This window comes from Clarias gariepinus, chromosome 19 (genome assembly GCF_024256425.1).
Source record: "Clarias gariepinus isolate MV-2021 ecotype Netherlands chromosome 19, CGAR_prim_01v2, whole genome shotgun sequence".
In the NCBI taxonomy this organism is placed as follows: Eukaryota; Metazoa; Chordata; class Actinopteri; order Siluriformes; family Clariidae; genus Clarias; species Clarias gariepinus.
The window spans coordinates 9,294,973-9,307,500 of NC_071118.1; the positions used below are offsets into that span (position 1 = coordinate 9,294,973).

General features: G+C 40.5%; 1 protein-coding gene across 3 annotated transcripts in view; it reads right to left on the minus strand.

The window, feature by feature from the left end:
* ddx10 (DEAD (Asp-Glu-Ala-Asp) box polypeptide 10) overlaps positions 1 to 12,528 on the minus strand; it is a 52,424-nt gene that overhangs the window by 10,279 nt on the left and 29,617 nt on the right. For 2 of the 3 annotated variants that reach the window (XM_053478695.1, XM_053478696.1), the window contains exon 16: positions 12,263 to 12,319. In XM_053478695.1, coding sequence (XP_053334670.1) covers positions 12,263 to 12,319 — 57 coding nt within the window. Of the gene's footprint in view, positions 1 to 12,258; positions 12,320 to 12,528 lie in introns of all 3 variants that reach the window. The other variant, XM_053478697.1, reaches the window with a different exon arrangement.

A 12,528-nucleotide genomic window follows, 5' to 3' on the forward strand; every position in this document is an offset into this window, starting at 1 on the left:
GGCCTTGTGCTTCAGCCGAGTTTCAGCTTGCTGGACTGCCTCTGCTGCCCTCCACTTCCTCCCTGTCCTAACAACAATCCCTGCCCCGGACACTTTCGCATCTCTGGATCCAGAATACTGCAGGTGTTCCCGTGCCCGTGCCACAATGAACTCCTCCCTGACTGAGCCAAAAGGGAGTCTAAGCTTGTTGGTATTCCCATACAGGGCGATGTTACTCAAGCTACGTGGCAATCCCAGCCATCTACGTAGATAGCTGCTCACCTTCTGCTCAAAACCTTCAACCACAGTCATGGGGACCTCATAGATGAGCAGGGGCCAGAGGAGTCTTGGGAGGATTCCATGTTGGTAAACCCAAGCCTTGAATCTTCCTGGGAGCCCTGATTTATCCACTGCTCTCAACCAGCCCTCCATATCAGTGCTGGTTTCCCTGATGGAGTCTCTGTCATTGAGGCTACAGTTAAAGACCTTCCCAAGGCTCTTTACTGGTTTCTCAGTGACTGATGGGATTTGATGTTGTCCCAGCCTAAAGCGGAATTCATTTGTGACTTTCCCCTTCTTTAGCACCAAGGATCTGGATTTTGCAGGTTTGAAGCTCATGCGTGCCCATGCCATGAGCCTCTCCAACCCTTGGAGGATCCATCTTGCTCCTGGTACCGTGGTCGTTGTCACTGTAAGATCATCCATGAAAGCTCTGATGGGAGGTTGCCTTACTCCGGACTCGCTGAGGGGCCCTCTGCACTCTGTCTCAGCTGCCTTGACCATCATATTCATTGCCAGGGCAAAGAGGGTCACTGAGATGGTGCAACCAGTGATTATCCCTACCTCAAGCTGGTGCCAATCTGATGTTAACTGGCCAGAGGAGACTCTCAAGCTGAACTTGCTGTAATAGTCCAGGATGAGGCCTTTCACCTTCTGGGGTACATGATGCTTCTCCAATGCGACCTCCACCAGCTTGTGAGGCATTGAGCCGTAGGCATTAGTGAGATCTAGCCACAACACAGCCAGGTCCCCCCTGCCTTCTCTTGCCTCCCTAATGAGCTGAGTTACCACGCCTGTGTGTTCCAGGCAACCTGGGACCCCCGGTATACCTCCCTTCTGCACAGACGTGTCGATGTATCTATTGCTCAACAGGAAGTAGGAGAGTCTCTTGGCCACAATACTAAAAAATATTTTGCTCTCCACACTAAGCAAAGAGATGACCCGAAACTGGTCGATGTTCTCAGACTTCTCCTCTTTAGGGATATACACTCCCTCAGCATACCTCCATGGCTGGGCAATCTTCCCTCTTCTCCAGATAACTTTCAGGGCCTTCCAGAGCCTGTGTCGAAGCTTCGGGCAGTTCTTATATACCTTGTAAGGCACTCCACTTGGGCCTGGTGCTGAGCTTGACCTTGCTCTCCTCACCACTTCCTCCACTTCACTCTGGCAGGGCTCTTTCAGGTTGAAATCTGATGTAGGCTCTGGTTGTGTCAGCAGTGCATCGCATGGCCCCAGCGGTCGTTCTCTATTTGGGTCAGAATAAGTAGCCTTAAGGTGGTTGTTAATATCGTCCTTGGAGCAGGTGAGTTGGCCAGTCCTCTTTTGGCCAAGGAGCTGCTTGGTCAACTTGAAAGGGTTGGCCAAGAATGCTGCCCTCTTCCTTGCTCTCTCTTTCCGCCTCCTCCTGTGGGACTCTGCCCTGCAAAGGGTCAAGAGTTGTTTCCTTAGGATTCCTCTCAGATCTACAAGACCAACCCTCTCTACTTCTCCTGCTGCCTTGTACTGCCTCTTCAATAGCTTGAGTTCTTTCCTGAGACTTTTGATTCTCCTCACTCTGTGACTTGGAGTGTATGTCGATGGAGTGGGTTTGAATGTCACCGTTCCGAATCGCTCAGCTGCAATGTTCACTATGAGTGTGGTCATTGTTAATAGTCGATGATCCACATCCCCCTTGCATGCCACTTCCAGGATCTGGTTCACGTCCTCATCGAACTGGTGCCACTCAGCTTTCTTTGAGGATTGAGGCCACTGGATCCTCGGTTGAGCCAAAGGGCCACAGTCATTTCTTGTCGTTGCCGCTTGCTGGCGTTGGGGGCTCTGTGTGCTGTCAGGAGATGCTATCACTTGAGGGCAGCATATAAATATGGCATGGGTAGCCTATTACCTTTGTAAGGGCTGAATGTATTCTTTATATAATTCTTGTTTAATGGCAAACAGATTGTTCTTCTTATAAAGAGTTTCCCTTTTTGTACGCATATCCGTTAATCATGAGAGCCTTAGATATAATCTCATGGCAAATGATGCACACAATGAGTGATAGATACTTTATAGGCTTAAAGTACGGTAAAATGTATGAGGAATACTGTAGCTGTAAATTAATAAGTGACACTGGCTAGGGCAGATATATGATGGATCTTTAAACAGAAAAAGGTACAGCGGGTAGGTTTATATGTTAATAAGCAGTTACTGCTTCCCAAAGATATGACGGATAGATTCGTTATGTTAAGATATGACGGATAGATTTGTTATCTCCTTTACAAAACCAAAACCCTTTATTCTACTTACCATCTCTAAATTTACTAGTAGTGATAGCACCATTACTGCTGGTGACTTTAATTGCTATTTCTCTTCCCAAGTAGGAAAAAATATATAGCAATATTAGTTATTTATAATGAACTTGGCCTTGGGGTGATGCACCAAAATGATAAAATGTAAAATTCCAAATCACTGTGGAATGTGCACAGTTCTAGTAGTTTTACATCTGACCATACAGCTTTACTGGAGACTCATTTGCTAACCAGAGGAAAAGCAGTACAGTTGATCAGAGGAAACTTGAATTTGAACTACTTGCCCTTCTGATCAATGACTGAGAAGAGCTTAAAACAGCTTAAAAGCAATATTAAAAAAGAAAAAAAGAGAGAGAGACAGAGAAATTAGGTTTTCTTTGCTAGGCAAAGACTGCGTGAGTTTGTTTAAAACATAAAATTAATTTCTAGAATTTTCTTAAAGAAACAGGTCCTATATCCAAAGCACATCAAGGAGCAAGACTTGATCAAAGAAATGAAGTTTTTATGAGTCATTATATACTTCTTAATTTAAGCCAATATTTAATTCAAAATATTGACATTGAATTTCTAAAGGTTTATAGACGTGCAGTTTCATCTCTGCATGATGTTTCAGTACTCATATAAAACTATTGGACTTCACCAAAATCTCATTAGCTTTTTTCTTAAAAAAAAAAAAAAAAAAAAAATTAAACCACTCAGAGAAATGCTCCTCCTACAGACCTATATTTTTGTAAACCTTCACCTTTAATGACCTGTTAAAACCCTTGCCTTAAGGCTGGATCAAGTTGTACCTTCTCTCATCAGTAACGATCGGACTGGATTTGTCAGAGGGAAATACCCTTCTCCTAATGCTAGAAGACCATTAAAATGTAACAGAGCACACTTTTCTCTGAAGCTTAGAGACTTTAGTTATCTCGTTCAATGATGAATAAGCCTTTGATTGGCTAGAAAGGCCATATTTGGTTTATAGCCTTTCTACATTCGGGTTTGGAGGTGATTTTATTAACCTAATACAGAGTCTATACACCTCCCCAATCTTCTGCTGTCAATAAAAATGGTCATAGATCTGCACATTTTAGCACTGATCGAGGGGTTACAGAAGGTAAGTGCATCACTATTTGCTTTATCCATGAAACCTTGGATAAAGCACATCTGTAAGACATAAAAATGATATTAAAGGTTTTCCTTTTGGGTGATTATCAGCACAAGATTTCAGTGTATGCTGATGATGTCCTGATTTACCTACACACCCCCAGGCAATAAACACCCAAAGTTAATCAAACTAATTAGCAAATATGACATTCTCTGGCTATAAAATAAATTTCTCATTATGACCACTCATCTCCAAACCTTTTCGATCATCCCCCTCAGAGTCCAAATATTTATGTATGTAAATTTCCCCACACCACAAAAATGTATTCACCCACAACTTCAAGCTTCTCCTTTTTTAACAGTCAAGAATGACCTTGACAAATTGGGTAGTTTATCTTCACAGATAAACTTTGTCATATTCACCAAATTAAATTGAATTTCAAATGAGTCCAGTGCCACTGATAAAGAAAACCCTGGCACAAATAAATAGTGCTATTATTTAATCCGGCGGTTCCCAACCTCTTTTCCTTGGAGCCCACCTGCTTGCATATAAAAAGCTAATGCACCCTCACAAGCAACCACCCCACACCAAACCGAGGCAGAATATATATATATATATATATATTAGTCTCGACACCATCCTGTCTTGCAGGTCTAGAGATAATTCCCTCAAGTTCATGACTTTGTTTTTAATCTGACATACATAATGGTGACGCCTTATTGATACAGGTGTGCGCCTTTCCTAATTACATCCAATGTATTCAATTAGGCATAGGTGGACATTGTTAGGAGTAGGATGCACCAGAGATCAATTGCAAGTCTAATAACAAAGGGTCTGAATGCGTATGTAAATGGGACACTTCAGCCTTTTTTTCCAGTAAATTAACAGAACACTCTAAAACACCTGCTTTTCCTTTGTCATTATGAAGTATTGTGTGAAGAATGATGGAAGGTGGAAAAAAAGACAACATTTAACTAAGCAAATAGTTATGAGCATCCACTTGATAACTACGGCAGCGGTTAATATGTTTCACCTGGAAACAAGTTATTAAACCCTATGTGATATGTCACAAGACAAGGGGTAGCTCAGTGGTTAAGGCATTGGACTACGGTTCGGAAGATCCCAGGTTCAAACCCCACAACCACCAAGTTGCCACTGTTGAGCAAGGCCCTTAACCCTCAACTGCTCAGATGTGTAATAAGATAAAAATGTAAGTCGCTCTGGATAAGAGCGTCTGCCAAATGCCTAAATGTAAATGTAAATATCCTGCAGTTCTGGCAAAGATGTTGCCATTTCAGAAGAGTCAAATTATTGCCTTGTATCAAGCAAAGAAAACAACTAAGGAGATTGCTTATGCCAGCCATTTTACAGTCTCCCTTCCTTAAGAATGGCTTTTTGGCAGTCACCCTTTCATTGAGACCATTTCTGATGATGCTTCGACAAGCAGTAGATGGATGAACTAAATGGTCAGATCCATTATTTAGGTCATGTGCTGGATTTTTTTAAAGAATTGTTTAAATTTCTTAAGAATTTAACATTGAGGTACTGTTCATCAGTTGAACCTTCTTTTGTCCTCCACTTCTCCGGTTCCCTCAAATTTGTCAAGGACACCATGGCAAGATAGAAATTTTCAGCTAATAGCTTTTTAGAAATCACAAAAATAGCATTTTATTCCTTACAGACTGTCATATTAAGTAGACTAATTTAAAGAAATGGGAAAAAATGTTTTACTGCAAAAAATGCCAAAGGTACAATTTAAAAATTAGTTGTTTATGTAACTACCTCAGCAGCAACCTCATTTCCCCTCTCGTCTGTTTTAACCACTTAGCCTTCAGCAGCACCTGTATACTTATCACCAGCCTGATCACCTGTTATTAACTGCACCTGTTTCTCAGGTTTATGCCTTAAGCTTTTTAAGCCATGATATAGCATCTGGAAGAGACAAGGTTAAGGGTCTTGCTCAAGGGCCCAACACTGGCAGCGCACCTTGCTCTATTCATCAATCCAGAGAGTACATCTCTCCTGCTTCATCTTTAGATTTATCAGGATATATACCTGAAGACAGGTCAAAAACAAGTCAGAGGAATTTAGTTGCTGTTTTTCGTTATTAACCCCCTTTCATGAAAATCCAGACTCCCCACCTTGCCTCAACACTGTGCTTATTGACTGGAAGATTAAGGGCATAAATGTGGATGGAAATGAGGTATGGGGTAATAATATTCTCTCCTCTCAACAGCCTAGAAGCAACTTTAATATTCCCAAGTTCTTTTAGACTTCTATTCATTTTTATAGGTTCACGGCTTCATATGTTACAAATTATAGCTGTTTGGAGATGGGCTTGCCGTCTCCCATGTAGAATAGCTCTTGAAGGACACAAAAGGTGGATAATAGAGATAAGAATAAAAAGGAGCGGGAAACAGATCTGGGATCTAAAATTGATTTAGCAGACTGGAAAGATTGATGTGAACAACCCCAAAAAATAAAAAAAGAGAAAGAAAAAGAGGAAAAGAAAAAATTGGCTACACTACCCCAGTGAACTGAAATTTATGCAAATATTGCAATAAATGTCTTTTTATTTGGGACCTTTATTTATTGTTTTTAGGATTGTCCACTTATTTTGCAGATTTAATCAGAGGTAATTCTGCAGATGGGGAAAAGTTATAAACGATGCTTTCAACTCAGCTGAATCAGAGAATAAGTCGATACCCTCGATATAAAAATGCATGTTTGAGGATTAGATGTAAATTTTTGTGTATTATGGGATTGGAAGAGATAAAACAGCAATCCTGTGCTGTGTGTGAGATTCATTAAAAATTCTGCTGACACGTCTGTGGTTTAAAGTCTCGCATCAACACATGCAAAGCTCAAGCTTCAATGATTTACAATGAGTGATGAGGGGGAAAAAAGTGTGAGGAGTGTGAGAGAGGGACTTTGGGGAAAGAGCAAAGGTAAAGCACGATACGGCGAAAAACTTAAGCGTGAATACGCCCGACCGACCGACGGCTCGGGTTATAAATGTCTGCACACTTATTGCTAGTAAGGTGTGATTAAAATGCATTAGGGTTAGCACGCAGCATCATTTTTTTTTCTTCGCCGACATTACCCGGGCCTAGGCGCCTGTTTCACCAGTCACAACACTGAACGCATTCTCATTTACACATTCATCACTTTGCTCCTTGCTTTAAATAACTCCTCAATCTCACCCTCCCAAAATCTGCGCCATCACTTCAGCCCGGGAAATCATTTCCTAAAGCGGCTGCAGCTTGCAACTACTTGAAATTCATGTCATCTTTCCCGTAAACCATGTCTCATCAGTTCTTGTGTATATAAACGTCAGGCACACACATACACGGGTCCAAAAGCGATTGCACCACACAGCCAGCGTCTGAGCGTGAATAACCGAATGAAAAACGTAACCATTTTATTATTTTTTATTTTTTTACAATCTCATCAGAGCACTATCATTTCTTGAACATGGTGTTGATATTCTGGATTTTTACAGGTTCATCTCCGCAGGTCACTGAACTTCACAATTGCCACGAAGAAGTAATGGTAAACAGGAATGCTTGGCGACCAGTCTCTCATGTCAAATTAGTCGTTACATCAGTTCATTCAGGCAGACAAGTGATCATTACACATTTCTGCGAGATGCACTCACCATGTACCGCAATCACAATTAAACACCAGTACTGCAATTAAAATTCTAATCAACACGCTACAGCACTGTTTCATTCCCACAGCCCGAAACAGGAAGCCTGGATTAGTGAGTACTTTCAAAACAAACAAAAGTTATTCTGCACATTCTTATCGTTTCCACATTATCAGTACTACTGATGTCTATGGTCGATTCCTCGTGTCACATGATCACTGCTGGACTGTCACAAATCGGGTCAGAAATCAACACTAGAAGAGCCTTTCATTATAACATTAGAATAAAATTGTTCTTTCCTCATTACTCTCTTTATTACTACAATTCTTTTTCCTCCTCTCTCTCTCTCTCTCTCTCTATGTCGCACTGATTCCTTTCCACTTTCTGCCGTTCTGCATCTCATTTTCTCTCGTATCTTTCTCTTGCTCATCTGTCTCCCGCCCTGGCTGTCCACCCCTTTCTCCCTGTCTTTAGGTACAGTACTGTAAGTCTCAGCCCACCCCTCATTTCTTCATATTAAAGTAAAGTATTATGTATTATTCTTTTGTCCTCAGCTCGTCCAGCTTCCTTGAAATTTTCAAGGACACACTGTACACCTTGCCAAGATGTATTACGTTTTTAGCTAGTAGCTTTTTTGCGAATCACCTTGTTGGTGCAAAAACAATATTTTATGCCTGTCAAACCTCGTCTAATCTTTGGCATACTGATTAGATTAAATTAAAGAAAGGAAACAAAAGTTCGATTTTGACAGGCTGTAACGTACTGTACATGAAGATACGATTTTAAAAGTAACTTTTTAAGTAAAAACCTCAGCAGCAGCCTCATTTCCCCGCACATCTGTTTCAACCTGTATACTAATTACCAGCCCTCATTTGCACCTGTTTCTCACTGGTTTATGCCTTAAATTTTTTAATCCAGGATCTAGTGTCCTGTAGGAGACAGGATTAAGGGCCTTGTTTAGCTGGTGGAGCCAAACATTTGCCAAAAATGAGAGCAAAAAAAAAAAAGGCCTTTAGGAAGCCTGAAGAACTATTCCTCAAAATTACATTGAAAATACAAAAACGTCTGGTTCTTTGTTAGCAAAATATGAAGGAATGAGGGGAGACTCAAGACATTTGCACAGTACTAATGTGGCGGTCTTTCTCAGTTAATCTCTTGCGCACCGTCTGTCCCTCTCCTCTTTTCATCTCTGTATGTCTCTCATTCACCCTCCCTATCTATCACACTTTCACTCTTTCGTCTCTCTGGGTCTGTCTCGGTCTCCCTTTTTGAACCGACCTGTCATTTTTAGTTACACTGCACTTTGGATATTATAGTTTTTCCTCTTTAATTTTATGCCATAACACCCAGCACTGTGTCTATTTTGTTTTGTTTTTTTCTCCCCTCAGTTGCGCCCCAAGCCGCTCCCTGATTGATTGAGAAATAAAAAAGCAATAAAAAATTCTGTCAATTTTTGGAGCATTACTGTTACGCACAAAAAATAAAAATAAAATTTAAAAAGCACAGATGGCAGAGCCACATTCCATCTGCCTTGCAGACGCTTCCTGTAGGATTTCACATACAATATGCACTGGGTGCTGGGGGGGGGGTGAAAGTGTGAAAGCAGCCTTACTCTCTTCGGTATTAAAATTTCACACTCTATTGTGTTTAAAAGCATCTTATCTACATCTCAACTTTAATGTCAGCATAAACACAGTTGAAAATATGGCCAGCACATTTTCAGTGTGAACTTTTCTGTTACAAAATTGATGTCAATGTGTGATTAACTAACTGGGGTGTTTCTCTCAAATACTGCAGTCCGCGGAAAGTTCCTAAAATAATTTCTGGCGCGACGCTGAAAAATTTTTTTATATACAGATGATTAATAACAGGGATAGAAGGTTCGTATATTTGACCCTATAAAGCGTACGTTTCTGGTTTAAGGCTGCACGTTTTACGCAGAACACTCATTAATCAGCTGATCTAACCCTAAAACAGTGTTCATCATTCATAAGCACACTTCATTACAAAAATCCCTCGAGGCCACAGCATGCTCACACTTCACAGGGCACGAGGAAAATTAGGCGCTTTGTGTTTCAAGCTGATTATGTGTGCCTGCTTTAACTCAGATGTCACCTAGTTTAAAGTCTACCCGGTAATCATCATAAACTGGGTACATACTGGCTAACTAACTAGAAATGTAAATATTGTAGGTAATTTATGTCTTCAAGGGCTTTTGCAAAAAATGAGTACTGCCCAAACACACATTCTTTTCAATGAAAGTAATGCATAAAATTACTATCAGCATCGACACAAGCCCATGTATAACAACTACGCTCTCAATTTTTTTTAAATCTGACTAGTCAAAAGGTGTTTTCTACAGAAGCTCTAAAGTTCTATATTAATGGCTAATGTATGATAAAGTTAACAAATATATCGTTATACACTTACTCACTCATCTTATATACCACTTAATTCAGGGTAACGGGGGCCTGGAGCCTATTCCAGGAGACTTAGGGCACGAGGCGGCGTACAGTTTGGACAGGGTGCCAATCCATCGCAGGGCAGACAAATAACTCACTCACCAACACACTCATTCACACACTATAGGTAATCTGGAAATTCCAATTAACCCGACCTACAAGTCTGTGGGAGGAAACCGGAGTACCCGGAGGAAACCCACCAAACACAGGAAGAACATGCAAACTCCATGCACACAAGAGACGGAAATAAAGGCTGGACCCTGGAGGTGCAAGGGGACCGTGCTAACCACTACACCACCCTTATGGTTATATACATGTGTGTTAACTCAAAAAACTTGAATTCTTTTCTACATTCCAGAACAATACTGGAAAACCATGAAATTACACATTTGACATTAGGAAATTGAAATTGAAAACAATTACAGCAGTCAGTTGTTATTTAAAGACACGAAGGTCAGCTGTTCTGGAACAGTTCTTGTCAAGTGCAATTTTATAACCAATCAAGCACCATGATAAAACTGCCTCTCATGAAGACCCTCCCAGGAAGACAAGACCAAAACTTCCCTTTCCTGCAGAGGAGAAGTTCATTTAGAGTCACCAGCTTCAAAAATCACCAGCACCTCAGATTAGATCCGTTATGAAGGCTTTATGGAGATTATTGCATGTTTTGGATGCCTTTAGCATTGTTTTACAATGTACAAAGGAATAAAAAAAAATCAGGAGATCTGATAGAATTAGATGGTGTGTCCAAACTATTGACTGGTAGCGTAAATGTGTTTTATAAGCCCTACTAGTTATATTATGATGATATTAGTAAAGGATTTCCAGTGGCCGAGATTTGAAACATTCAAAGGTTATTTTTTCTTCCTAAAAGTGAAGTTTTCATTCATACTGTAGGTAAGTCTCCAGTAGAGAAGACTAGTGTACGAAGTGTGCGTAGTGAATGCTTGGCAACAAGCTGAATTGTTTTTGATGGTGAGGGAAGCAACTGTTGATAACAGGAGGTAAAACACTTTTACGGTCATTCAACACCATTTATCACTATGATAAATGAACAGAAAGTATGATGTGTGGTCCTAATAGATAAAAAAAGAAAAAAAAGAAAAAAGAAGCTAATCTTCCATACACAACAATCAACCCTGAACCGTTTAACATTCGTATATATTATAAACATTAAGTAGTACAATGCTGGCAGAATGTTTCGGGGCTCAGCACAGCTTTACTGGTGTCGCTAAGACTTTTTTTGGACATTTGTTCGCTGGTTTGTTTCATTATACATACAGTAAATGAGCGTACACTATTCAGTAGGTTACAAATCCATTAAAATTGTTCCATGATGTTATGGATTACTGCGGGCAAGCCTGAAACATTTTAATAACTTCAACTCCATTTTTAGCTTCAGCTGTTTGCAGATAAATGTGGCATTTTCTTCTTTTATTACTTTGCATACTGAAGTGTCCAGGATGTACAGTAGGTAAGAATATAGGTAATAGCTGGTAAATGTTTCTTTCATTAAGTTAATCTAGGAAAACTAGTGAGTATTAGGAGTATGTTGTGATTATCGTATGATTACGATTGTACCACTATAATATCTACCACTTTTCCGCATCTCTTATTGATGCACCAAATTTTACATCTTAGCTAATTAGCCCCAGGTTTTTCCATTCAGATGTTTATGTGCATTTGTAAAATTTGCATTACAAGAGCTGCATGGTCATCACTACAATGTATTCTTGAAATATGATATGATACAGCCTGCATTTTTAAGGTTACTTAAATGGTGCGTACTGCAATGCATACCATTATATAAACTTGTGCTTACATTACTCATCTCTGGCAGCATTCTCTTTTATAAGGAATCTCTCAGTTGCTACACATGTAGTTACTTCATTTACAGGTGTAACGATTCCTCCCCCAGGCTCATAGGGATAAGCATACTGAATGCTGAGGTAACGTAGGAATCTGACATGGTGCTGGGTGCGGATGAGTGCGGAGTCCAGGGGAATTCTCTATTTAGGGGAGGGGGTGGGAGCGTGTCTTGATGAATAATGAACCGTCCTTGGACAGGTCTCAGCATTGATCAGGAGACAATTGAATGAGCAGCTGCATTTCCATATGGATGTGAACTGAGATATCCCCAAGTGGCGAAAGAGAGAGAGAAAGAGTGGACACACGACAGCTGCCAGTGCAAAATTATGGGCTGCCCGTTCACAGGCTGCATACTAAGAGCACCCATCTAATGGTGTGACTCACACCCTGTTTCCTCGCACGGATAATTTTAGGGTTAGGGTCTGATTACCTCTTTTCACATGTCAGGATTTGACGGTGGCTTTTTAAAATAGTCTCGTTTCAGGCGAGGCACAGTACGGACTCTATGACTAATCCATTTAACTCCCAAATTGATGATTATTGAGTTATAACAGAAGGGACATAATCCATTTAGATCATTAGTGCATCAGCAGTGCAATCCAATCCCCATGTTTGATGGTGTATTGCGAAAACTCTAACTCACCTCTTTAGCCTGCTTGCTTGCTTCTCTACGTGCCGCCTTCTCCTTCAGTCTTTTCTCCTGTTTGGAACACAAAAAAAAAAAAAGAAAAAAAGATTGATAGACTGCACTGAAGCTGAAGCCAACACAAGCCCTGCACCCTAGTGCTCTTATGTAAGCAGAGCAGGATACAAGAGCAAACATCTCATCAGTCACAGTAAAGAGCAAAGCGACATGCAGCTGTGCTGGATAAAGGAATGGAAAAAAAGATGAATATATGTGTGTGAGTG